The sequence below is a fragment of the Pelodiscus sinensis genome, chromosome 11 (assembly GCF_052426305.1).
Source record: "Pelodiscus sinensis isolate ZL-2025 chromosome 11, ASM5242630v1, whole genome shotgun sequence".
NCBI lineage: Eukaryota > Metazoa > Chordata > Testudines > Trionychidae > Pelodiscus > Pelodiscus sinensis.
The window spans coordinates 9716149-9743306 of record NC_143062.1 but is presented as its reverse complement, the minus strand read 5'-3'; the positions used below and the strand labels follow the sequence as shown (position 1 = coordinate 9743306).

The 27158-nt window shown below is 46.6% G+C and overlaps 2 protein-coding genes across 2 annotated transcripts in view; one reads left to right on the top strand and one right to left on the bottom strand.

Moving 5' to 3' along the window:
• PPM1M (protein phosphatase, Mg2+/Mn2+ dependent 1M) lies at positions 1-14606 on the top strand. The gene is made up of 10 exons (XM_075939443.2): positions 1-306; positions 3829-3952; positions 4691-4945; positions 5311-5423; positions 6232-6316; positions 6988-7106; positions 8034-8097; positions 9266-9373; positions 9898-10046; positions 10822-14606. The coding sequence occupies exons 1-10, from the start codon at positions 77-79 to the stop codon at positions 10967-10969; spliced, it is 1395 nt and encodes a 464-aa protein (XP_075795558.2). The 5' UTR covers positions 1-76; the 3' UTR covers positions 10970-14606.
• The window catches only part of WDR82 (WD repeat domain 82), a 26068-nt gene continuing 12839 nt past the window's right edge, over positions 13930-27158 (bottom strand). The window contains exons 5-9 of the mRNA XM_006127619.4: positions 25071-25187; positions 23799-23954; positions 21826-21895; positions 18453-18595; positions 13930-17693 (exon numbers count right to left, since the gene is read on the bottom strand). Coding sequence (XP_006127681.1) covers positions 17664-17693; positions 18453-18595; positions 21826-21895; positions 23799-23954; positions 25071-25187 — 516 coding nt within the window. The 3' untranslated portion in view covers positions 13930-17663. The remainder of the gene's footprint in view (positions 17694-18452; positions 18596-21825; positions 21896-23798; positions 23955-25070; positions 25188-27158) is intronic.

Here is a 27158-nt window from a genome sequence, read left to right as displayed (position 1 = left end):
CAGGGGGGTGAGTCACAGCCCCGGAGCCTCCTTAGCCTCCAGCGCGGCCCGGCCGCCAGTGCGGCGCGGCTCCCCCATGTCTTCGCGCTGGTTCCAGAAGCGCTGGGCGCGCGGCGCCCCGGGACCCTCCGCCCCGCCAGCCGCAGCCAGCCCGGGGCGCGGGGCGGCGCAGCAGCCGGCGGCCTCGCCCTACAGGCGGCCCAAGTTCCTCCGCGGAGCCGGCGTCGGGGAGAGCCCGGCGGGCCGGCGGCCGGTGCGCTGCGCGCCGCGGGACAGGCCGCTGCAGTGGGAGACGGGCTACGCGGAGTGAGTCCCCCGGCGCGGGCTGCCTGGCGGGCGGGGGCGGCGACACGAGGTGGGAGCCGCAGGGCCCAGCTGCTTTCCCGGGGGGAGATGCCCGCCCGATGCCCGGCAGGCCGCGCCAGGGCTGGAGCCGCCGCCGCTGCGCTGCTTGCGCCCGCTCTCCCCGCCCGCAGAGCGAGGGTCGGACTTGCTGCCCCACCGCCGCAAGGGCCAGTCCCCGCGGGTGGGGCGAGACGCGCTTTCCGCCTCTGCCAGGGGGAGGCCTCCTGGGGGCCGCGGGACCGAGCCGGGGGGAGGAGAGCTGCTGGCCGCCGGGCCGCGCTTGGAAAGGGCTGCGAGTTCCCTGCGGCTGGGGCAAGGGCAGTGTCGGAAAACGTGCGGGGCCAGCGAGCCCGAGCTCCCCCCGCCAGCAGAGGCAAAGGGTCTCGCCGCGGCCATGTCAACAAGTGCCAGGACTGCTGCGCACCGGCCCCCGGGGACCGAGGCTGGACTCCCCCGCGCCCAGCTGCAGAGGCGGAGACCAGAGAGCTGCTGGGAGGCCAGGGCTGGACCCCTGGCTCAGCGGGGGTATTAGCGGTGAGCGCCAGGCCAATGCAGTGAGGGTGGCACAGTACGGATCCCATCGCGGGGGAAAGCCCGCAGCATTTAGTAGCACCCCACAGCTGCACAGGGGAGGAAGGGCACTTGAACCTGCATGGGAGGTTGTGAGCAGAAGGTTGGAGTTTGGCCAGGATGCCAGCGCAAGACCGGGCAGTGCACCCTCTGCCAGCAAAGAGCTCCTTAGGCTCTGGCTCCGGTGAGCAGGGAAGGGCAGTCCCTAGTGAAACACCAGCTGCTTTGTGTAGCACAGGGGGCTTTCCCTGGAGACTTCTTGGCCAAGCACTCAGTGATGCGTTGCTGGGGAGATTTGACACGATTAAAGGTTAAAGTTCCACTGCGGTAAGTGAGAGAGAAGGCAAGGGCTCAGCCCAGCTGGCGATGTAAAGTCAGGCAAACTGGGCACTGGTGAATGGCAAGCAGGCAGCCTCTCCGGTGCCAGGATCCATGTACCTCCTAGAGCAATGTCAGCACCCTTGAACTGCACTCAAATCAACAGAACACTGCAGTGGGGGATCCAACTTTGCTTACTCATGCATTTCCTACAGGCCTTTCCTTCACTGTCATGGCTCTTCGACTCTTGGAGACAAACCCGCAGTTGCTGTAAATCCACTGGTGTAAATCCATATTTGCTTAGGGTTAGGGTTAGTGGAGCTACACCTGCTCCAGTCTGCTGAGAATCTGGCCCTTCCTTCTAAATGCTCCTCCCTGACAGCGTTGTTTATCCTGGGTTGCACAAGGTCTGTAAGAAACCTTAAAAGTTGGAGGAAACTGGTCAGGCGAGGCTCTCCAGAGTAATTCCTTGTGTTGGGACAGGTGGGGCAGGCTGAGCTGGGAAGAGGTGGCAGCCAGGCTTGTGGAAGAATTCGAATGATGCAAATGCACACTTGAGAGAAATCAGTGAGGTGCCCGCTGTGCCAGCCAGGACTGGGGCAGCCTCCCAGAAAAGAGTCAAGTGAATGTTTGGGCTTTGGCTGCTTTTTTACGGCCTGTGTTAGCAGCTGCTCACTTCATCCCGGACCAAGGAAGGGCCACGTTCTCTGGCCCACTCTACAGTATGAAAGGAGTAGAAACCTCCCTTGAGGAGTCCCCTGGTGTGGGCAGGAACCCAGAATATGAAGCGCTGGTGGAACCAGCTCCTGTGCCCCTTTCTCAGTGTAGGGGGTATGTCTGGAATAGGAAAACATGACAGGCAGAAAAGGGGAATGGCAGGAGCACAGTGCTTCTTGGGGCCCCGGTCAGCTGACACTTCAGAGCAGCCCCCAGGAGCCAGGACCAGAGCTAAAAATCAAGGGTCTTTGCTGTCTGCCCCCGCTGCCCCAGATCTATGCAGAGACTCTGGCCTGAAGTGTCTGGATGGTGTGGACAGCCTGTCCCGCGCTGTAGAAAAGTAGTACAGGTTTAAAAGTAGTAAAACTGGCTCGCCAGCTCACAGCCAACAAGATTCCAGTCGTCCTGTGCTGTGACTGTATTATTGGGCCGCGTTTCCATGTCTGAACAGAGCAACTTACAAAAGCAGCCTCAAACCCTTTACTTCATGGGCTCCAGCTCTGTGCTGCCCCGGGCACCCTTGGGTGCCAGTTGTACTTGCATTACAGCTGCTTTGTGCTGCCAGAGTGATGCCAGGCAGTGTAACACAAACATGTGCATGGGAATACCAGCTAGACTGTGGAGTTGGAGGACACACTTCCACACTGGGAAAAATGCAAGTAAAATCATTGTGATGTGGGGACGCCGCCATGGCACAAGTCCTGGCATAGGTACTGGAATTGCAGCTGCCAGAAATGCCCATGCTCCTGGCACCAATAGCAGAGGGTCACACAGAGTGAGACACTGCTGCACACACAATAGATTATCAGTCTGTTCTGTATCTCTGATCACTTGCTGACATTTATGCTCTGAATAAGAAGCTTTCTCCCTTCCGGTTCAGCTGCTTCCTCGCTCCAGAAGCAACTGCCTACTGTCCCTGTAATGTGAATGGGGATGACAGAGGTTGAAAAGGCAGCAAGCATGGTCTAGTGGTCAACTGGACTGGGAGTTAGGAGATCTTGATTCCTTGCCCCACCTTTGTTTACTCCACCTTGATCAAGGTCTATGTTTCCAAGAGCCTGCACTGTTCTTGGGTGGCGAACTTGAGCCATCGTGAACCGGGTTTTCAGAGTTGCTGAGAGTCCACAATTGCATCTTCCTGTAATCAGAAAGGTGCACAGCCCAAGGGATCTCAAGTGGGGCACCCCAAAGTCAGGTGACACCTTTGAAAATGGAGGCATGCACCTTTTTGTGCCTCAGTTTCCCCATATGTAAACCAGCCTGGGAGGGGGGCTGGGAGGGTAAACTCACTGAATGTTTACAAAGCACTTTGGAACCCTGGAATGGAGTTCACTAAACAACTGCAAAGTGCAATTTTTATATATACGGTCATTCAGGCTTTGTGCCAGAAAGCATGCTGGAACCATTGCATATGTACACGGCTGCACTGGCAAAACCAGCAGTGAATGTATGCAGTGACTAACATCACTGGTTTCTAATTCTCAAGACACCTCCATCTGCACCTCCTCAAAGGCATTTCAGAACCATGAGTCACTGTCCTCAAAAACACAAGACTAACATGAGCTTTAATTTAAAAAAAAAAAAAAAGTATTTGCCTTCTGGCAGTTGAGCCAGCGGGGATGTTTCCCGATTTTCTGGCCCCAGAAGGGCCAGAAATATACTTTAAAATATGCAAGCTGAGATTCTCACAATCCCATGACTCCAGGAGCTAGGATGCGAAAACCAAATGCCATCAGACTCATGAGAAAATCGTAAGAATTGGCAACGCTGCAAATACTATAATATTCCCCAGAGTCTCTTTACTCGAGTATCTGGGACCTAGCACTATGCCAGGTATTCATGGCATTTCCCAGTTAATTGGAGTGTTTGTCTCCTCAGAGTCATCAATGCAGAGAAATCAGAATTCAATGAGGACCAGGCCACATGCTGTCAGATAGCCATCAGGAGGAGGGGTACTGGTGAGGAGGAGGACCAGGACTGGTTGATTCTTTGCTCCAATCAGGTGAGTCTCTTGAGTTCTTTCTAATCTACCTGTATCTCATGTATGCACCTGTCTAGTCCCCCACTCTCCATGGAACCTGGCTGAGTTGTCTGATCCTTCATATGCAGGGCCAGACTAAGGAGTGGGCGAGCTGGGCAGCTGCCTGGGGCACCAGCCGCTGGGGGGAGCCTGATGGCAGCTGTAAGGTGCATGCTGCACGCCCGCTGCCTGGGGGGGCTGCGTTAACCCCCACAGCACCCTCCCCCCCGTGGTGGCGGGGCCCTGCACGGCTAGGCACGGTGCGCCCGGGTGGCTCCGGGCTGCACACCAGCAGCAGTGGCCAGGCAGCGCATGCGCCGTGCACCCAGAGACGGGCCTGTGCGCCCCGTGGGCAGGCTTGCGCATCTGCTGTGTGCCTGGGGGCGGGCTCACGCACGCATCGTGCGCCTGGGGGCGGGCTCACGCACGCATCGTGCACCCAGGCCCCAGGGCGCCAAAATGGCTTGGGCCGGCTCTGTTCATATGCACCTGTTGGGATGAGCAGCCTTGCCTTGGGCTCCGCTCAAGGGGCCTGTTCCAGGCCCCTGAGAAAGCAATGGAAAGCCTCCCCTTGACTTCTGTGGGTTTTGGATTCGGCACTGAAGGAGGATGTCTGAAAGAGCAGGGCTGTGTATATAAAACCTATAGGCAGAAGTTTCAGGCTGTGCTCTAGCTACTTGCACAGAGCCCTTCTCACCTTCACTGTTCTTCTCCCACTAGTATCTGACTGGCTATTACTGGGCTCTGTTTGATGGCCACGGTGGCCCAGATGCAGCAATAATTGCCTCCAACTACTTGCATTACTGCATCAAGCAGAAGCTGGAGGAGGTGGTGGAAGCCATCACTGAAGCCCAGCCCCCCATGCACCTAAGCGGCTGCTGCATTTGCCCCAGCGACCCCCAGTTCGTGGAGGAAAAGCAAATCCGGCAGGAAGATGTGGTCACTGCAGCGCTGGAGAGCGCCTTCCAGGAATGTGTGAGTGATTCTTCCGTTGGGACCCTGAAAACCACGCCACTGTGGCTCCTCCCACACTTGGGAGGCATTCAAGGGTATACAGGAGGTAGGTGCCCAGCTCCTGTGGGCTTTCAGTTGGGAGCCTTGAAAATCTCCCCCCTCAACCTGCTACAGCACCCTCGAGTATCCAGCAGGTCTGAGATCTATAATGTACTAGGGACCTGGCGTACGCTGGCAGCTGCTCCTGGGATGTGCCAGGGCAGTATCTCCATTCCCCTCTATCATTTTATCAGTTCTCCAGGGACTGCTCGGCCTGGATTTAGGCTGCTGCTGCCCTTCTGAGCGCCACAGAGCAGGTCACTAACTGAAGCTGTTCATGCCAACAGGACGAAGCGATTGGTCAGGAGATGAAGGCGACGAGTCAGTCAGGAGGCTGCACTGCGCTGGCTGCCCTCTACCTACAGGGAAAGCTCTACGTGGCCAATGCTGGGGACAGCCGGTGAGTTCGGATCCCAGTTCCTGGTGGATTTTTGCAGCAGGCTTTGCAGTGGGGACTCAGAGTGGGTACATGCTGGCTTCTGGGGGGCTGAGCACCCCCATTAGTGGGTAAGTGGGCAGTCCCTCGAGAGCTCCCTTGCACCCACAACGTGAATGAGGATTTGGCCAGCCAGAGCGGCAGGATCCAACACACAGAGCATTGGGCTGTTAGACATGAAAAGGAGCAACCAAGCCAACAGGGCCCACTGGCTTTATTGGTTCTAGATCCATTAAGCTCCACCTAATACCACTTCCAGCTGGGCCAGTGTGACATAAGCAGTGCATCTGTCCCTTCTCCCCACCTGGGGGTGCTGTGCTTTCAAATACAGGGCAGGGGAGGATTTTAGAGTCTCTTCGGCCCCTGTTATTTATTGCTTTCTCCAGCCACGTTGTGCCAGTCTTAAACTGACCAGGCCAAACTGGGCACTGGTGTAAGAATGCAATGGCAGTGAAATTAAGGGAGTGACATCAGCACTGAATTAAGCCAGCTGTGTCCATCTGCCCAGCCACCAAATTCAACCCAGCTGTAACTTTGGCCTGAGTGGATTTGTGCTTTCTGACATGGATGATGAATTGGGCAGCCGGTGTCCTGGTGGGTACCTGACCTTGTGGAACAAAACAGGTGGGACATAAGGAAGGAAAGAGCAGAGTGCAACTGTATGGCGGGTACTAACTCAGAGGAGGAGAACTGTAAAGAAAGAGCAAATTCAAGATACGAAAGCATTTTCCTGATGGCTATCGGCTTAAAATCTTCCTCCTTTGCCATGCAGGGCAATCCTTGTTCAGAGACAGAGCATACTGCCCCTGAGCAGCGAGTTCACGCCCGAGACAGAGAGGCAGAGAATCCAGCAGCTGGTGAGTGATGCCTTCTTCTAGCCGGCCTGCGTGTACTGTAACGATCAACTTATGTGCCTGCAAGATGGTACGCATGAGTCAGTGCCCTTCCCCCGCAACTGCCTTGTCAGTACCCCAGCACCAAAGCTCCTTTTAACATCATGGATCTTGTCTAGGGTGTCAAACACATCAGTTGCGCGGCGCTGCCTCTTCTGTGCAGGGGCACTGGTAATGCAGTATGGCCAGATTCTGAAGGATGCCATCACCTAACACTAGCTCCAGGGAGTGGTAGATGGAGCTCATGTTATGTCAGCTTGCACTTCAGCAATAGTAAATACCATCCAGGAAGGTGAGGGTATGAATTTCAGGTACTCCAGAGCCCCAGGAGGAGTGATGGCAGCTGAGCTACAGCCGATCACAGCAAATAACACTGCTACTTACCCCTTCATGTTCTCCATAAGCAGATCCCAAGTATCTGGAGCTTAAGTGTTGTCATTCCTGTTCTCCTGTAGGGGGAACCGAGGCAGAGAGATGATGCAAAGTGTCTAAAATCACACAGCCTGTCCGTGACAGAGCTGGGATCAGAGCACATCCCTTTTGCTGACCTCCAGCCCTGGGTTCCATCCTCATATCCAGGGCTGCCGTTGTACTCAACGCCTGAGGTAACAGTTCCCTTTGGATTCCTTCTGTAGGCCTTTCTCTACCCCAAGCTCCTGGCAGACGAGTTCACCCGGTTTGAGTTTCCGAGGAGACTGAAAGGCGATGACGTAGGCCAGAAGGTCCTGTACCGGGATTACTCCATGACTGGCTGGTGAGTCTCCGAGGTGGAGAGATATCGTAACTGCACCCCTACGTGAGCTCACTTCTGGCAGCGAGGTAGCGTGATCTCAGGAAGGGGAGGCGCTGGCACAACCCCTCATCTTGCATGCTGCTTGTGAGGAGACAGTGAATTAAGCCCTGGCAACAGGAATTGGACTGACACCCTGGAGCCCTGTCTCCACTATGAAAGTGCAAGCTGCCCTGCCACTGCATCACCTCATCTGCCCAGGGGCAACTTGCCTCGGGGAAGGAGTTTACAGTCCATGCATGTTAAGTTCTGGACACCTTCACTGAGTGTCAATAAGGGAGACTTGAGTGGGGCAGAATCCCAGCCACCAATTCGTGTTGTCACTGCATAGCCGCCAGATGGCAATATGCTTAGGACCGGCTGATTCCCACGTCTCCTCTCGGCCCCTTTCCCTGCCCTGAGTACGGCTGTGTGTTTGTACTGGCCACAAGGATGAAGAGACACCCCTGAATTCAGTGTCTCGGGGCAGGGCTGTTGCTTCACAGGAGGCTGTTTGCCAGCCATTAGCAAGCCTGCTGTTCTTGTCTGGCTAAGAGAGAGCAGCCATGGGTGCAGCAGAAAAGGCTTTCTGCACCTTATTGCCCCAGGTGTTTGGCCAGGAAGCCATCTTGGTGCAGCACCAGTAGTGAGCAGTGATAATGGAAGGGTCTGGGTCTGCCCCTGAGGAAGTAGACCAAGCCTCAAGAGAGCTAGGGTCAAGTACCAGCTCAGTCAGAGTCCCCGTATGAGCTCAGCTGCACCGCTAGTCTCTCTGTGCTGAGTCCCACGCAGTTTGCAAGGACAAGGTCACTGTTGTTGCAAGCGGCTCGTACACCAGGTGATGGGCTCCACAGAAAAGACTAAGGAAATGAAATGAAATGCCAGGCTGAGGCTGTATTCTGTTTATTCTAGGGGATACAAGACAGTGGAGAAAGCTGACCTCAAGTATCCTCTTATCCACGGCCATGGGAAGCAGGTACCTAAATGCTCTACAGACCCTAAGTGCTGGGAGGGCAAGAACCTGCAAGTGGCCAGAACAGGGGCTCAGCTGGTTTAATTACAAGCAATGTTTGAGAGAAGCCCTTGAAACCCTTCCGCAACAGACACCAATCCCCCATACACAGAGCTCCCAGGCAAGCCCCATCAGTCTGCATTGCCCACTGTAGGGTGTTCTACGCCCTGATAGGGGCATGGCTGGGCATGCTGTTGCTCTGAGGTTAAGGACTCAGCACAGTGCAAAGAGGGAGCAGATAATTAGGTGGTTATCAAGGCTACCTCGAGTTGCAATTAACAACAGCAAAACTTTTGGAAGTGACATGAAGCATCTTGCTTGAGACCTGTGTGTGTGGTTCTTGCACTTTCCTCTGAAGCATCTGCTGCTGGCCACTGGCAGGGACAGGCCATTGCACTTGATGGTTTATGGGTTGGATCCAGCCAGGCACAGCCTATTTTCCTACATTAACTGGGAAACTAGATGCTCATTTTCAGCACTGACCTTCACACACAAGCACCTCAGAATTCAGCATTAACACTTTGAGGCAGGGCTACACAAGGGTGTCTTGCTGCCCCTGCCTTCAAACAGAATTGATTCCTATCATCCACCATGATCACCCCACTCTGTGTGGGGCCTAGGTATCTGGGGAAGGGTCCCGGTTATTTGTGGGTGGTTATTGTGTCTAGCAAGTACATGCATCTCTGGGGACGATTTTGTTACCTCAGCCTCATGCTATAGCAGTCCAGCTGCTAGCTCCTTGCAGTGCCTTACAGTGCTTCAGATTTACCAGGCTCTCCGGCAGGAACAGGACTAGAACCTACCTTTGTAAGCAACCCTTACCTTTAGTTCCCCCCAAATCAAAGGAAGTTGCAGCTCCAGGTATCCCTGAGCCTGGAACCCAGCCCTGCTCCAGCAGGCTGAATTTCCATAGCACCCCTACACCTATGGTCCAAACAGAGATCGAATGTCAGTGAAAAACATTTGCTGCCTCTGACTTTTTGGTCACATGGGGCCAGGCCAAATAAGACTGTTTCAAGAGTTCTCTTCTCTGCCATTGGTCCCACATCTGGGAAGAGGCACAGAGCTGCCTACAGCCCCCTCAGAGCACTGAGTTCTATGTTGCTCTGAGAGACGGCTTGTTCCATTCCAGACGCGCTTGCTGGGGACCCTGGCTGTTTCACGAGGGCTGGGGGATCATCAGCTGAAAGTTATTGACACGGATGTTCAAGTCAAACCATTCCTCTCCTGCATCCCACAGGTGAGTGTTGTCACAGTGAACATAGGCGTTTAGCTGCCCAAACTAGGCATCCTCCTCTAACAGCAGGACTCCGCCTAGTCTTAGTCCTCACTCAGCATTGGTTTGCCAACTGCACAGCTTCCAGCAGGCACTATTAATTCAACAGCATGGGGTGAGGGGGGCAAGGCTCAGATATATTGGTCTGTTTTCAGTGATGCAGTCATCCACCTTTTATAACAGTCCTCTAGAACAGTGCCTGTGCCCCAGCTTGTTGTAAACCAAAGGAAAGTTGTTTAGTTTAGGATTCAAATGCTCTTCTGGCTTCTTGAACCTAGTGGAAGAGGCCCAACCTCACAGACAGCCCCTGGCCTTGTGCCTTTATGCAGTTTGTTAAGCAGGACCCCCCTTTTGCAGGGAAATCAAAGAAAGATAGGGTTGGCTTACATTTTTGAAGCCAGACACACTAGAGGACACAAAGAATACCATTTGCTGTGTATTCGATAGCAAAGTAAATCACTAAATAAATTAGTCACTCTATTCTCTAGGTGAAAGTGTTTGACTTTGCTGTGCATAACATTAAAGAAGATGATGTCGTTATCATGGCAACTGATGGCCTTTGGGACACACTGTCCAATGAAGAGTTGGCCGAGATGGTCAGAAGCTTTCTTGACAAAAACAGAACCGACCCATACAGGTAGCACTGATCTTTTCCAGCTGTTACGACTCTCTGGGGCTGGCATGGAGATGAGGGGTGGCTTCCATTTCACATCGCCTTGGCTGTGGGACTGCTCGTGCTCACACTGAAGAGAGCTTTGTGAAGTCACAAGTCACTTCACCGTCTGGCTAACGTCTTAGCCCAGTGTGAGAAATTAAATTCCTACAGCCTTAGCTTCTGTACTCAGACCCAATTAGCTTATCCTCCCACTCCTGTATGGAACATCATGCCCCTTCTGTACCACCAGCCAGTGGAGTCTGGTCAGATGTTGGTCAGCATTCCTGCAGCCATCCAAACTCACTGCTTATTCCCAAGCCCATGGACCCAGTCCCATGACTGGAGGCTGTAAGTAGTATGGCATAGTGGACAAGGCATCAGACTGACTGACCTTGGGCAAGTCTGTCACTGCTTTGTGCTTCAGTTTTCTGATCTGTAAAATGGGGCTAATGATACTGATCTCCTCCTTTGTGATTATTATTATAGCATCTGTGGCCCCAGTGGCGTGACACAGAGTGGGTTGGTCTGAACAAAAAAAGTGAGCCAAAAGCACCTAACTTCTGCTTCTGCAGAGGGAGAGCTCTTTGGGTGACTGGGGAAAGCCACAGGTTTTATTTTCCTCTCTGTAAAAAGGGGATAATACCTCCTTCATGGGGGTGAGAAGAGGCTGTCCGTCAGGCTCCAGGACATGGTTTGAACAATGGCAGTGCCTTGTCTTAGGGCCAGGATAAACCCAAACTAACCTCTCCTGTTGCAGGTTTTCAGAACTGGCCAGGTGCCTGGTGCACACAGCAAGAGGGACGAAGAATGGCCATCAGTGGACTTTGGATGGCAGCAGCCCAGCATCCTACGATGATATCTCTGTGTTTGTGATCCCTCTGCACAACAGGGACAAGGATGGTTAGCATCATGCAGGAGTGCTGAGACTCGGGCAGGAGAGCACTAAAGGAGAGAGGTGTACTGCAAAGATCACTGTCGGGTGCATGATTTCCTTTGCTGTATAACCAGGCACTAGGGCAAGACAGCTACTGGAATAGCGCCAACTTGAGGGGGAAAGAACTTTCCTGTTGCTTTAGCTGCCTACAAAACAAAGCTGACAGTGGCCCACTCTGCCGTTTCTGGTACTATCCTTCTGTGCTACATCCACTCATTCCCTTCAACACTCATGAGAACAGAGGAGGGCTGCAGGGTACTATTGATGTCCAAGAAGAAAATGAATTGTCTTTCTCGGAGGTGAACTCAAGGCATGACAACTACACTAAAGCAGGGCCAGGCTAAAATGGGGACTGGCTCACTGAGACACCAATGAACAGAGTGATAATTACTACCACCTCTGAAAGAAGTTAGGCACAGTTAAAACTCCCCATTAAGATGAATCATTAAACAGCTTGGAAGGAGAAACCACCACCTTAGTGTTTCAGCAACTTCCTGACTAAGTGCACTTAACCCTTTCAAGAGAAGCTGACCACTTATTGGAGTTTATTTTGTTCTTTAATTCACACGGATGCCTTCTTTTAAGCAGTTCTCAAAGCCTGTCTATACTTGAAATGCTGCAATTGCACTTCAGTGTGGACTTTACCTAGGCCAATGAGAAGGCAGGGAGCTAAAAGATTTTATTTCTGGAAAACTGAGGCTCAAGAGACTGCTGGACTTGGTACAGGTTCAGATACAATATAAGCTATCCAGGAACACAAGCAATCAGGTAGAGAAGGGGTCTTGGCTCACACATCAGCAGTTACTGGCATTTGAGATTTCTACCTCAGCAGAAAGTACTGCAGTTCTAGGTGTGGGAATCATGGATACTGGAGACATCCAAGTGCTGAAGCAGCTGCTCCAGGCTCCTCCATGTCAGAGTGCCCCTACCACCAGTGCCATTTTAGATAGAAGATTCTGTTTGGTGAAGGAGCCCTAATCCAATACAACGAAAAACTTCAGAGGAACAAAAAGCTTCTTGTATAAAGACAGATTTTTGCAGTTAAGATAATGTGAATGGCATATTTGCAATGCAATGTAAATAATTGTTATAATAAAATATCTTTTATGGGAGTCCATAACACTTGCTTAAAACAAAAGAGCTTTGTTCATATAACCCAGGCCTTTATAACCTCAGGGCCCTGAGCTCTCATCAGATGCAAGTAGCTAAGCTGGTTGAGTCAGTACACAGATGGAAACCTCCAAGGATGACTCAGAATGCTTGAAATAGAGGACATATCTACTACTGGGTGGACCGAAGTTGCAGAGATTGATCTAGTGGGGGTCGATTTAGCAGGTCTAGAGATGACCTTTTAAAATGACTGCTGATCACTTGAATATCGATTCTGGTACTCCACCAGCATGAGAAGGGGAGTCAATGGAAGTGTTTCTCCCAACAACCCAGCGTGGTTTGGACCCTACGGTAAGTAAATCTAATCCATGTTCACTTTACACTACTCATCTAAAATTGCATAGCTTAGATCAGCTTTCCCCTGTAGTCCTACTGTGAGGTGGTGATGTTGTTTTGTCACAGAATTGGTGAGAAGAATGACTGGATGGTGGGAGGAAAGACGGCTGCTGGAAGTACCATCTTTCAGAGGTGGTAGTACTTTGATAATTGTTTTTTTACGTTCCACAGCTAGAATTCAGCTCAGATTTGAGCAACTATGTGTCTTGCTGAATTACCTCTGCAGTTTTGGGATTGTCTAGCCTTAGAATAGGTGAACTCTTAAATAGATACTGCGTTCCACAACTGCAACTGCCAGATTTCAGTGACAAAGTTTATATACCTTGTTTGTAAAGTGCTTTAAGCTCCATGAGGACAAGAGGAGCTAACTGAAAAAAATCATTTCTGAATAAATTCATTCCACATAAGAAACCTGTTGACCTGCTGAGGTCCCTTCCAATTATAGTACTCTAAGTAATGCATTAAGTCCAGTCCCCTGCCCTCATGGTAGGACCAAGCACCATTAAGAGTTAGATAATCTCTCCTTTTCATATCCTTAACCATCTTTGCAGCTGTAGAACAGGACATTGGAGAACCGAACAAGCAGTTTTAGGGGGTTTTCAGTTGTAGATGTGCCTTTTGCCACACTATGTAACAGCTTTCAGGTGATTTCAGTAGGGAAATTCATCTTGACATGTTGTTCTTTTGAACCTGCGTATAGATAGCCATTACCTTGACACCACATTTATTACATTTTCCTCATACAACTGTAATTAGATAGGCAGGTTAGAGAATATAAGAGCCCTTGTTCCTGACCATCTGAACAATGTATTAGGATAGGTAAGCTTAGAGTAACTTCCAAGGGAAAACTCATTTCCCCGGTTCTGTTTTTCCCATTTCCTCAAGTTAAACCACCAATAAAATTCACTTAACAGTTGAACAGCTACTTATCTAACCCACATTAGCTTAATGCAAGTTTTTGTCCTCCAGCAACCAGACCATGTTAAGAGGTTTGTGTCTTCCACTATACATTCAAGCCAATGGAACTTTTCATTTATACTGAGCAAGCAGTTAGGGCTCATGCTTTTAAATCCAGAAATCACAGGTTCAATCCTAAACAGTGACCTGGACCAACAGTGCAGTTACACACTGATGAAGAAACAAGTTCCAGTACAAAACACATATAGTAATCCAAGTATTAGTATAGGTAAGGGCAAGAAAAGCACCTTCTAGCAGATAGTGAGTACTGTATAGCAATAGCATACGTTGTCAGTTTCCATTGCAAAGCTCTATAATTAGGTAGAACAAGCTCTGAGGCAGGGAACATTTTTAATATAAAATAAATCAGTGATTTTAAATATGCTAGGGGAACTAGGAGTAGAAACAATTTCCACTGTAAAACTAAATTATCACCTAGTAAATGCAAAATCTACATTACTCAAAGCAATTGGTCTAGAAAATATTTATTTGATAACAGCCACAACACTGAATTTTCCACATCTGCAGTATTTTATGGCATTTCATAATTTGACATTAATGTAGTTAACACTCATCCCACAGATGGTCACCGCCTAGAAGTTAATTCACAAAACCAAGCTCACAACCAAAGACAGTTAAAAGGACAGCAGTTGCAGTGGGCAGCCTCTCTCAAAGGCAACCAGGATCCCAGCCTGTTACCCAGAAATCCTATTGCGGATCATTAAAGTGCAAATATAGCCAGAACTGTGATCAGAAGAGATAATTCAGCTTCCATATGTAATCTCAGTTGCTGCTTATCAAATCTGATGAGATTATGAATTGAGACCACAATCCTGCAAACTTTGGTGCACATACTTAAAGATAAGCACCTGTGTAATATTTGCAGGATTGTGGTCCAGGATATATATATTTTTTAAACAGCCTGCCTGCTTTGCAATCTCATCTGTGGATCCGAGACAAGATCAAGATGGCCCCCAGTGGAGATTCTGAATCAGAACTTCACTGATTAGTGCCTAAAGCAGAACAGAGTCCCATTCACTCTCCCATATTGACTCTGCACTGCCATTGGGGGTCAAAATGACAGTGTACAGCCCTAGAAAACACAGTTTGGCTAGGGCAGTGTTTTTTTTTTTTTTTTTTTTTTTAAACACAACTCTACCCGGTTTCAGTACCTTTAACATTCTGTAGCTTTTAACCCCTGCATATTCCTTGAAAGCCTTTTTCCTTGTCTTTCAGTTTGCTCTAACATAAATGTTAATGAATGCAACAGAGCTCCAGATAATGGTTCTAGCAACAAAGACAGCTTTCCTTACATTTTGTCCTAAAACCCTGTGAGCAATCCTGACTGCTACATTAAGATTGAGAGAGGCTCATGCAACAAAGAAAAACAATCAAGGGAAAACAACTAGTTCTCTAGACACAAAATACTACTAATTTTACACTGAGAGTCAGTGCTGGCTTGTCTGATCCTGCAAACTTCTCTTTACCTGAAAACTGTTGATGTTTCTGACGTGCAATTTTTGATATTTCAGCCCGCTATAGTGCCAAATATACCATGCTACACATACGCATTGAGGGGTTACCACACAGCTGGGGATGCATAATACATCCTTATGGAAAAGTGTGCAGGGCAGGTTTTCAAATGGTACTTCTCAGAAGAAAAATCTCCTGTGTCTCTTCCCTGCCTAAGCAACATCTGTTGGGGACTGTTAGTTTCTCTCATCAAAAGCACCATCAAAACCTTGAGTTTGCTTTAAGGTTATTGTTTCAACCTCAATTTTATTATTTTTATTTTAAACTTCCCACTCATACAGTAAATTATAAACCTCTGCAAAATATTGTGGCCCACAGAAACACTACCAACAGTAACTGTAGCACCAAACAGCCCAGAGTGCAAGAAGAGAGCTGAAAAAACAGACAGTTGCAGAAGCCTAGTCATGTGTAAGAACTGATGTCCATTCCCCTTTGCCCTTGGCTTTTTGAGGTGAAATCCGCAGAGTACAAGCCAGTAGGAGGGATGCTGGTGCAACCATACAAAGGAATCTCTGATCCAGAATTCCTGCAGCATAAATGTTTGACAAGATCCAAAGAAAGTCCGTCTATCATCCTCACAGAGTCTGAGTAACAAACTAATTCACGTAATACAGAACACACCATAGAATCGGCTTTAAACATGTACAGTATAATTAGCACAGAGGCACATCACAGAGTCTAAACAGCGTTTAGTCATAGCGTAAATTCAAACAATTAATTTCTCAGACTGTCTCATGCACAGCAGCCCTTTCGATGATGTACGCAGTGCCTGTCAGGTAAAGCTGCAGCACAACATGCACTAATACTTCAAAGGGTACTGGAAGGGAAGAGAAACCCATTCTAAACCCCCCAGCCCTTGCTTATGGAAGTGTGTGTTATGCCAACAGTTTTAACAAGCAACGCTGAAGCAGAGAGGGGTGGACTTGTACAACAAGCCCGTACATTATTCTAGTGGGACATGTTCTGCATAATATGTAAGGCCCTACAGTGGAGATGGAAATTATACAACACAGAGCATCACGATTACCACCAGAGGTGTAAATTATTTTCAGGTATGAGAGGACACTAAAATGGAATCCAGGATCAGCCTACTCCCTGTTCAGATTGCCATTTTGACAATCTCTTGCATTTTTTGGACGGCAAGAGTCTGTAGCTGGAGAGAAAGAACGGATTTTTCAAGCCAATGCACCTAGCATATGCACGCAATCTCTGTGTCTCAAGTATTTGGTTAAGATGAGAATACTTCCACGTACATTGTACCTTTCCCATCATGCGAGTGAAGATGCAGACCAACTTTATGATGTGGTGACTTTGGGAGAGAAAGAAGGTGGAACAATACCAGGTGATAGGCTTGATTTACTTTTTGCATCGCCCAAAATGGACAGCAGAGTGCAGCGTATCACCAACAGAGGTATAATACCTTTGCCATGGCATTGCTGTAAGGAATGCCCTAACAGAATACAGAGTAAAAAGGGACATATCTTAAATTCTCTTTTTGGCTCTGGAAAGCACTCAAGCAAGGTGAGCCAGTCTTTTCAGCAATTATTGACAACTTGTACAAGGTGTGAGTAAATGTATATGGAATAAAATCTTATATGCAAAAGTATTAAAAAAGGGGTACAGGCCTAGACCCGGTTTGGGGAGAATTTAATGGAACTTATTTACAGAACAGGAGGAGAAAGCTGCACCTATGGAAGATCAACAGCCTGGACTCATCTCACAATACTGGCTCACATCATACTCTTTAATATCTAAAAGTAAAAAAATATGACCCCTCCCTACTATCCTCCCCCCATAATATTTACAAGTAAGATCAATAAAGATGATACTGAAGGAAGATGTATAGGAAGCTACTGCCGTTTCAGTTTTTGTTTTAATCATCTTCCTGCTGAGACACTCCTTTATTGCTTGGGATGCCCACCAGACGGCTTCAGTTCTCTATGTGCCTTGGATGTTGGGATGATGAATGGCACGGAGGCTGCTTCAAGCTTTCTCTGGCAGCAGGCAAAACCTGTCTGGTCTGCCAGACACCAGAAATCGATGACAGACGCCATGATGCAAAAATGCAGCCATGCTCTCACTTGGCCCATGTTCAGTAGCAAAAGAAATCCCTCTGCATCCGACATCTGGGTTAAAAACCACCAGTCTGCTTGTATTTGGCACAAATGAAGTTTGTATTTGTAAAATTCAGTGACTGTAGAGATGCCAGGTGTGATAAATATGCAGGTGTGACACAGACTTGCCTGTCCCACTCAGCCACCCCAGTTTGTTTATAGCCTTGTGTGTTTACAGTAAGAACAAACCACAATTACACCTTAGAGACCTCAGCAAACTTTAAAAAAAAAAATCAAACTTTCCATTATTCCTCTGCCAGCATCTCAAAAGTAACACTGTGCCAGTCACAAACTCTGCTGGAACCTACTGGGCTTTGACTGGAAAGTAGGAATGTGTTGCACCCAGTTTCTGGGTGCAGGAGGATCAGGCTCTCAGAGGTCAAATGAAGGAGTCATTCTGGAGGAATGCAGCAAATAAAAGACATACAGAAACGTACACGGGTATGATGGATGACAACACTGTCCAGGAGAAGTAGGCAGCTCCAACACTTCTTCGCAAGAATACGCTGCTATTAACAGCATGGAAACCACCCACCAGACACAGTTGTTTCAGAATTAGTCATCTATGGTTGGCAACCAAAAGGCCTAAAAAGAAGAAGAAAATGTAAACATGGAGCTATAATATCTTCTAACTTCTGCTATTTGAAATTCCTCACCCAGTGCACTGCATCTGACGAAATGGGTCTTCGCCCACAAAAGCTCATGCCCAAATAAATCGGTCTTTAAGGTGCCATAAGACTCATCGTAGTTTTTGTACAATAGCTTGGCATGCTCAAGCCTAGTAGTCCTCCCATACCTTCGCTCGTCTTCTAAGAACTCTTCTTAAGTTCTTAAAAGCCCCCTAAGAGTGAACTTGAACAAGACGGTAAAAGCCTCCAGTTTTTATGATGATCATGAAACATCAGCCATGTAAAAGTGGTCTGAGAGAGCCCATCTTTGCGTGCTTGCACATGCACTGCTTGTTCTCAGTGTATTCATGTACATTGTTCCTTTCTGTCCCCAATGTATCACCACACTTCCATCCAACTGCCAGGCTATGGGAACACCAGGGAAGGCAGGATGTAAAGGTAGACCAGCTCTTCCTGAGCTTAGGGGAGTGCCTAGCAGAAGATGACTAGCCTCTCCCAGAGTCATCCAGGGCATCCCAGGAAAGGAGAAGCACCAGGGGCGGTGAAGAGGGAAGCATATGCATGGCTGGAGACTCTCCAGGAGGGACTTGTGGGTGGTTTCCACTCCTTTGGCACCAATCAGTAGAATGAGACTAGATCAGGGCAATATCAATTCTGGCCCATTGACCTACTAGAAAGATGTTTGGCCCTCAGGCTGAAAAGTATGTGTTCTTACCATGTTGGAACATGCACTGGCAAAGGTCATGAATTTGGGATTGAATTGCAGACAGGTTATAGGACCTGTGTGTTTCCCATCCAATACAGCCACCTTCATTCCACTCTCCCCATTCCAAACATGGATTTTTCCATCCTCTGAACCTGTGGGTTGGAGAAGAGAGAACACACGTGAAAGGCAACACAAAGGACACCAAAGTCAAAGTATCAATGGCAAACTGTAGCTGAGACACCAGAAGAGAGCTATCACACCAGCAGGAATCAGACTGCCAACTTTTGAGAAAAGGTTAGAGACAAATTCTGCCCATACAGAAATGCCATTCAAAGTCTGCAGAATTTTGAAGGGAGACTTTACCTTAACTTTCTGTGGGGGTATAGCTACCAAGAGGGAGTATATTGATTTGAGTAGAATAAATATACATTCAAGATTCATGCAGCCCAACAAACCACCTCGTTCAGCAGAAAATGACTATTAGCAGAATGGCACAGCAGTAGCTGCACTGGTATAAGTAGTATAAACATTGAAGCATTATGCTGACAAGGGGTTTTGCTCACGGCACAGGAAATCTACTTCCCCAAGAGACTGCAGCTAAGTCGACTGAGTTTTTCCACTGACTAAATGCTGTCGACAAAGGGATTTAGACTGGCCTAATGATGTTGCTCATGGATGTGGATTTTTCACTCTCCTGAGCAACATAGCAAAGTTGACCTAGCTGTCTAGTGTAGACCAGCACTGCACTAAGAAGGAAAGAATTTGCTATGCACATTAATGACTTGAAGAGGTAGCTGTAGTGCTAAATAAAGCTGAATGGCACCCTAAGAGCCATCTAATTATAAACCTGCCATTTGCAAAGGCCTGATTTTCAGCAAGCTGTGCAATGTACCAATGCACCTACCTGGAAGATGGAATAGTGTTTTGTCTGCATAAGTTTCCAGTTCATATGCAGCAAGATAAGCGTCTTACTATTTACATTCAGAAAGTAATAAAAGATTCTCTTGTGCACAGCTTGCTGAAAATCAGGCAATAGAAATGCTATCTAGTCGCTGAAAATTGCGCAATCTGCACATAATTAAAGATATATAAAACCAGATTTCACTGAGTTATTCTAAATGTGAATGACCAAGCCTGTTTACAGAGACTTCAACTCTAATAATGACCAATAGAGTACATGTTTTGATAGCAAAAATATACCAATTTCCATTTTATGCAAACACCTTTTTAAAACTGACCTCTTTTCAAAAATATTTTAGTCTTTGGTATAATCCCTTTTATGGAAGAGGGAACAAAATCCCTAGGGAAAAAAAACCATTCTGCTTTTTGTTTCCCTTTTGTATGCATGTCTTTTTTAGGAAAGGAGAAACTAAGTGGACACTCAGGGTACATTAGTCAAACTGCACAAAGAAAAATGGGAGGGAAAAAAGCATGATTCTGGAGTTTAGCAATTGTAGAGACGAAGTTGAGAAATAAGTGAATCTGTCCAAAAGCAGGAAAACTGAGGACACCAAAGAGTTAGAGAAGTGATACATTTCCTGGCAAGAAGAGTAAATCATGCAGAACTGAGCTGTCTCCAAAGGATAATAGGAGGATCTGCAGGATTGGAAGAAGGGGGAGGGGGAAGAGAGACATCTTCGAGTCTAGAATAAAGACCAACTGCCAGAATCGGTCTTGCCTGAGAATCCGAAACACCACTCAAATTTAACTTTAGTTACTGATTACCAGCTAGATTTCAACAGTAACATATCAGTTTCATGTATATATGAAGATATAAAAAAGTAGTGGGGAGGCAGTACGGAATATGAGGAGGAAGTGGTGGTAAGTGGCCATGTTGAGTAGTAAGTTAATAATGCAGTGTTACAGCTGTGTGTATAAATAAATAGATTACCCAGAACTACCCCCAGTCTAGGGATGTTGGATAGCGTGTAACTGAATAGTCACGTAACTGATAAAATTTCATGTGGTTACACGACTATCTGATGGACTCTGGGGGCAGGGCTGGCAACCAGTGCGCTCCTGGCTCCACATCCAGGGATCCCGCTGCTGCCTCTCTACTGGAGGCAGTAGCATGGGTGGCAGGTGGAAGCTAGTCTGCAAGGGGAGCCCCCCCCATGGAGAGAGGCTGCTTTGCGGCAGCATCCCCCCCCCCATGCAGCATGGGGAAGGGATGTGGCACCAGATCCTGCTGCCACTTGGAAGAAAGGGAGAGGGGGGAAGGAGGTGAGAGAGGCGGAGGAGGCGGCCCACAGAGCCACCTCCCCACACATTCAGCTCCTGTGCTGCTGCCTCTATCAAATAAGCCCAGGCTTCTCGGTTAACTGCGTAGTCATCTACACATCAACATCCCTACCCCCGTCTAGCCATAATCAATTAGTTTCTTGTAATCATCACTATAAGGAGGATCTTTAGGAGGAATATGTAAATTGTGGAGTCATTTTGCAGACCATCTTACATTCACTGAGGACAGCGTATCATAGGATATCCTAGCTGATACTGGGCAGATTAAAGTACAAAGGTAGCCCAAAAAAGTACAGAACATAGTCCGCAGGTAGGATAGAGGGAGGCTAAAACATTCTAAACTACTTCAGTTGCTTTTTCCTACTACAAACTCCACCCACGCTGCTCTGTCAATCCATCTTAACAGCAGCTTGAAGGGACCAACTCCGAGTGTGAAGGTAAGAGGGAGGTTTCAGTCAGCAGCCCTCTCTCTCCTTTCTCTTGACTGAGTCTGCCAGCCATGTGTGATGCAAACTCCTGGGAAACAGGAGACCTACCTACCTACCAACCAAATTAAACGTTAAAGAACACTGTGCTGAAATGACACTTTTGAGAGCAGTGTGTATAGAGCCATAGTGTAGTGAAAAGAACATGTTCTAAGTCCTAAAATAGCCTACTGCTGCCATAAAACCAACTTTCAATTTAATTTAGGGCTGTCGATCAATGGCAGATAACTCACACAATCAACTAAAATATTAATCATGATTAACTGCTGTTTTAATGGCATTGTTAAATAGAAAACAAATTGAAATGCATTAAATATTTGATGTTTTACTACATTTTCAGATATGTTCAACTTCCAATATAAAGTAATTGCACTACAGTACTTGTGAATTTAAAACGCTTATTTTTTTTTATAATGCAAATATTTGCAATCAAAAATACACTTTGTACTATTTTGTAACAAATATCTGGAAATGCAGAAAACATCCAAAATATTTAATAAATGGTATTATATTAGTTTAACGGTGTGATTAATCACAATCTTTTTAATCGTTTGACAGCCCTAGTTTGATTATATCAATACCCAGTTTCAAAGAACTGAAATTGCTTTGTAATAAGACCCACAATGGCAGGTTACAATGGGATAAGGGTATCTTACCAATCATTATGAACTGGGAATCTGGTGTGAATGATGCTTCCAAAGTTACAGCTTTACTGTTGTTATAACCCTATAATACAAAAGAGGTTAAATGCCTACAAGCCTGTGGCAAAGAACACATCAAACCATACCTCCAGCTGAGGAACAGAATCTCCTCCCCCAAGCATTACAGGCTGCCCTATGCAAAACCCTCCAAGTGCCACAGGAGGGGACAGCACAGATTTAAGAATTAGGTGTGGGTAATCATTTCCCCATCTTTAGCAGAACTTTGAAAGCTCCATTAGATTAATGTAAATATCTTAAGTAATTTCTAAAAGGGAAGGGGAAGAGAAATGTTCAAGGGAGCCAAGATTAAGGGCTTGTCTATGGTACTAAACTGACATAAGGCAGATCACAACAAACTAATTTTGGAGGTGTACTACAAACTACAATGCTCTGCCTGCTGCTTTAACACACCTGCTATGCTGACCTAATAAAACCACCTAGACTTAAAGCTTAGGGAGACAGAGTTAGAGCAAAACAGTGTCAATGTAGACACTGTTGTTTACATTGCTTACTTCAACATATGTGGCCTCCAAGAAGTGTCCCACAATGGCCACTGACTGTCCTTTTAACTCTACTCCCCTTTAAAGCCCCAGGAACTGCAGAGTTGACCATGCCAATGCCATGCAGCAAACACGCTTCTGCCTGAATTACACAGGAGTTGCTGGATCTCTTGGGTCTTTGGGAAGAGGAGTCTGTGCAGTCACAGCTCCACACCAGCCTCGGGAACTTTGACATCCATTCCCAGACTGATTTTTACAAGCCCTTCTCCGTGACCCAAGCAAAGGGCTGCAGCGGGCATATCAAAAGCAAGAGCACCAGTTGCCTCCCTGATGCGGAGCCACAGACATGCTGCTTCTATACACATTCCATGTATCTTCCAGGACCACAGCAGTACCCAAGGCACTTCATCCCATAGAAAAGTAAACATGGCAACAGCCGCATTCAGCTGCAAGAGCTTTGTTGGTGTATATGCTTGTGAATTCCCTGTTCCTTTCCCTTTAAAGGTACTTTCTCCTGCATGTATGAAGTTTACCTCAGTATTACATATGTAGGTTTGCATGGATGTGGAATAAAAATCTACAGATAGAAACTTGAATTTATCTTTATATCCATCACATGTTGTCTGCTATTAATAGACAACAGCAATAGGTGAATGTACACTGTTGTAGTTGGGCTCGCACAGCATTCATTACAAGGTTTATAGAGTGCAAACAATGCTAGTCTCATCACCCTAGAACACCACACATTATTGTGGCTCAGTATTAAAGTGCTCCTTCAAGGCCTCCTCAGCCAAACAGCCGCCCCTGTTACCTCCTCTTATAGCCCAGTGTTCGTAACATGCTCCGTACAAAATAACTGGGCAGGATCCATGCTTTCTGACAGGAAAATCCGGCTTACATTACCACAGCAGCTAAAAAGCAGTTCGATGCCCAGGGAATGATGGGATTGAGAAACCAGCATCATGTAATGCTGATCCTGCCCCCTAGGAGGCATTGCAAACCCTTCCCAAGATACCCAATGAGCAGTGGAATAGTTGCACTCCTCTGTGGCAATGAAACAGCTGATATTTTGGAAGTGCTCCACTGACATAAGGAGCATAGTATGGAAAGGCAATGGCAGTTTAATTACAGCAATGGCTGTACGTTCATGTAACTTAAATAACGTAGACAAGGCCTAAGGTAAATCGGGACCAATCAGCAGCAAATTATTACAGAAGCCCTTTCTTTAGCACTTCTGTCATCTACCAGGCATCAGCTATCTCTATTAGTGCAGCTGGAAGGGAGCTCTAAGAGACCTCCCCTGGAACGCACGGAACTGAAGTGTTTCATCAGCTAAGCTAATAAATGCAGCACATACCCCATCCCTGACAAGGATGTAGCACAATGACAGTGCAGTTTCCAAGAAGGCAACCAAGACAGCCCGCTCACCCCAAACGTATGCAGTACAGCTCCCTTAAATGCATCGATCAGTCGAAGGAACCCTCCATTGGTTGATATGAGGATGAGCTTCCCGTCATTACTGAACTTCAAGCCTGTCCACTCACAGGTTCGATCATACTGCATCTTGAATGTAGCAAATGGACCCTTCGAAAACAAAACAAAGAAAGTGGTGGACGGGGATGATTTGGATGCATTCCCAAACATTTACTTTGTAGGTGAAAGTCTGTATTGCCAGCACAGGAAAACATTTTAGATTCCTAAAAGGAAGAAAACCAGACTAATATTGAACAAGTCAGTACTAGCTGCCATGCAAAGGATGGCAAGGAAGAGGAGCAACAACCTGTCATACTCTGATGCAGCCGTGTTTGACATGCCACAATTCTGTCATCTCCAACAGCAACTACACCGCAACAGGATGTTTAGGAAACTTGCGGTTTCACCACCATAAAGGAAATGACCATGAACGAACATTTGGTTTACCAGGACAGTCACTAGAGAAAAGAAACAATTCTCACATTACACCTGACTATACAGAGAAATGGGGGGGGAAGAGGGGGCAGGGGAAGATACCATGTTTCCATTTGCCAACAGGGGCCCCAAACCTAATTTCAACTAAGGGCTACTGTTGCTATGATCTAAAAACAGAGCTGTTCTCTGTTTGTGTGTGGCTACTGTCACCCAGTTAGTTTACCTTCTCTCTCTGATGTTGCTACCAAGACCACCTCACACACGTTATACCAGCACAGTCAGCAAGAAGGAAGAAACATTAACTAGTGCTTCCCACAGGTAAAAGGAAGCCTGAAAAATGGGTTAAAGATCCAAGATCTCAGATAAAGGAAAGTGAGTATAAATCAGTACTGATTAAGTTGGTGGAAGGAGCATGCAGATGCACAGACAGACTATAGAGGAGAAAACATGTTGGAAGAGCAAATGTAAGAGAGGAATAGATAGACGAGTGAGAAGAGGTTGTGTCAATAGACACAAAGAGTTGATCTGGGAACTCAGATTTTAATAATTCTCTGGCTGTGGGGTTTAAACCAGAATGAACTTAGTTGTAGGTCCAAAATGGGATTTAAAGATCTGGTGGTGGCACCACTTTGTATAAGTGTTTCTTGTACAAATCTCTCCATGTATTAATCATCTCAGTTCTCCTGGTTGTAGTTCATGCTGGGATGTTTTAAGGGATGTCCCAAGGCCAAGGTTTATATTCACAAGAAACAGCATGCCAAGTGTCAGAAATGCATCTAGCTTGTCTCTTACCTTGTCAAAAGAGCGAAGATCATACAACTTCACCATTTCAGAATTGACCCCAGCAGCAAAGATGAGCCCCTCTGGGTCAAAGGAGCATACAGGCTTTCCCTGAAGATGCATTAAACCCTAGAATATGGAAAACAGTTAAACACAAATTCAAATTAATGCATGCCTGTATTTGGAAATCTATTTCTGACAGCTCCCTCAGTATACACAGAACCATCAGGGCAATCTACAGATAGAGCAGCTGGGTTTTCAATTGTCAGTCTTAATCTTTCAATGGCAGCTTCTCATGTCCCACACTGTCAGTCATCTCAATTCTGTACAGAGTATCAACAAAGAGGCTGGAGAAATTGCTAATTCAGAAAAGGTCTGAGGCATCCTTAATGGCATGTGGTAATTCTAGGACAGTTAATTTAACACATGCTGAAGTTAGAAGGTTTGGGACAGAGATGAGACTTTATGTTGACTTCACTGTTAGGATTAAATAATCGGTTCCTTCTAGGAAGAAGGAATTAACTGATCTAAATCACTGGTGAGGAAAATTAGGAAAACATTCAGCTACATTCCCTGCTCAACACTCATCGACATCTACTCTAGGAAAAACAAGTGGTCCTGTGGCATCTTGGAGACTAACAAAATATATAGAATCATGAGCTTCCATGAGCAAAACCCACTTTTCTCTTTCATTCTACACAAACTTGCACTACTTTAACTACAAGTGTTATGTTAAATAAATGTAGATATCCTAGCACAACTCTGTTTAGTGGACATTCTTTTATCAATTTAGTTAAACTGGTAAACATTATGCAGAGACAAGCACTCAGCACAGACCTGCAAAGCAGGGGAAATTTAGACTGGTAAACTAAAAATTACACAGTTGCACATATGAGATGTCAAAGAACAATGACATGTCAGCACAACTGCTGACTTTCATGAAGACCAAGCTAATGCTCAGAATGCAAGAATCTTTTACCAATATGTGCGCTACCTAAATGAGAAAAAAAGTGAGGTTTCTCAGTTAAAGGATTTATTCTTAGTTAGGTATAACTACAGTATGAGTAAAAATCAGTTTTCAGCCTGTGTTTTACAGCCTGTCCTCATGAATCAATGACTGTCTCCCCAGAAGCTCTGTGCTTCCACTGAGAATAGAGACATGTTTAGGATCTGTCAGTCTCTTCCATGAACATTTTTCAATACTGCAAATTATGCAAGAGGTAGGTCATGTGAATGTCAGGTACTTTCAGTGTCCACTTTATGAGAAGAGATATTCAAATGTATGCTTTGGAGAGATTTTACTGTTAAACCAGAAATATGAAGTACAGCATAATGGAGGTAACTTGCAGATTTAAAATAATAATAATAATAATAATAAATAATAATAATAATAAATAAAGATTGTGATTTTTGTTTTTAAATAAGGGCAATTTAACTAAATGTTGATCTCATGACCTTGTTTAGCATTTGTTTACTATTATCCGTACCTATTTGTGGTCTACTTTTTCAGCTCCATGTTATTAGGGGTTCCGCAAAATTATTTCGAGTTTAAAAGGGTTCCAAAGCCAAATAAAATTGGGAAACACTGTGCTATAGCATTGGATAACTGTCAAATTAGCTATAGCATACAAAGCTCTCGAAAGAATAAGAGCTTACCACAGACAAGGTTGCAGAGCCAACATGGGATGAATCTTCCAGCTTCACTAAGTTTAACACAGCTGAGAATCCATGGGATCCTAATGGCTCTACTAAGTTAGTGTATTTAAATACTTAATGTTTTTCATTTTAAAACTAAAAGCCAGAGCAATCAAGGGGTCCCATTCTGTCACCACTGATTCCAAGGTACATGGGAAATTTCTAAAGACGACAGTTTAAGGCTACAATGCCATTAACATGTGGACTATATCCATCTAGCGCCTTTGTTTCATCAGTCTAGCTCCTTTGTTTCATCAGCTTCAGAAACTGCTGATGCTTTCTTGCTTTTTCAGCACTTCCTCAAGATAGGACTCTAGAGGAAAGTGAGTGATGACAGTGTATGCACAAAATGAATATCTAAAGAGGTATTCTGACTGAAATGACTTCTTATGAATTCCAGGAAGT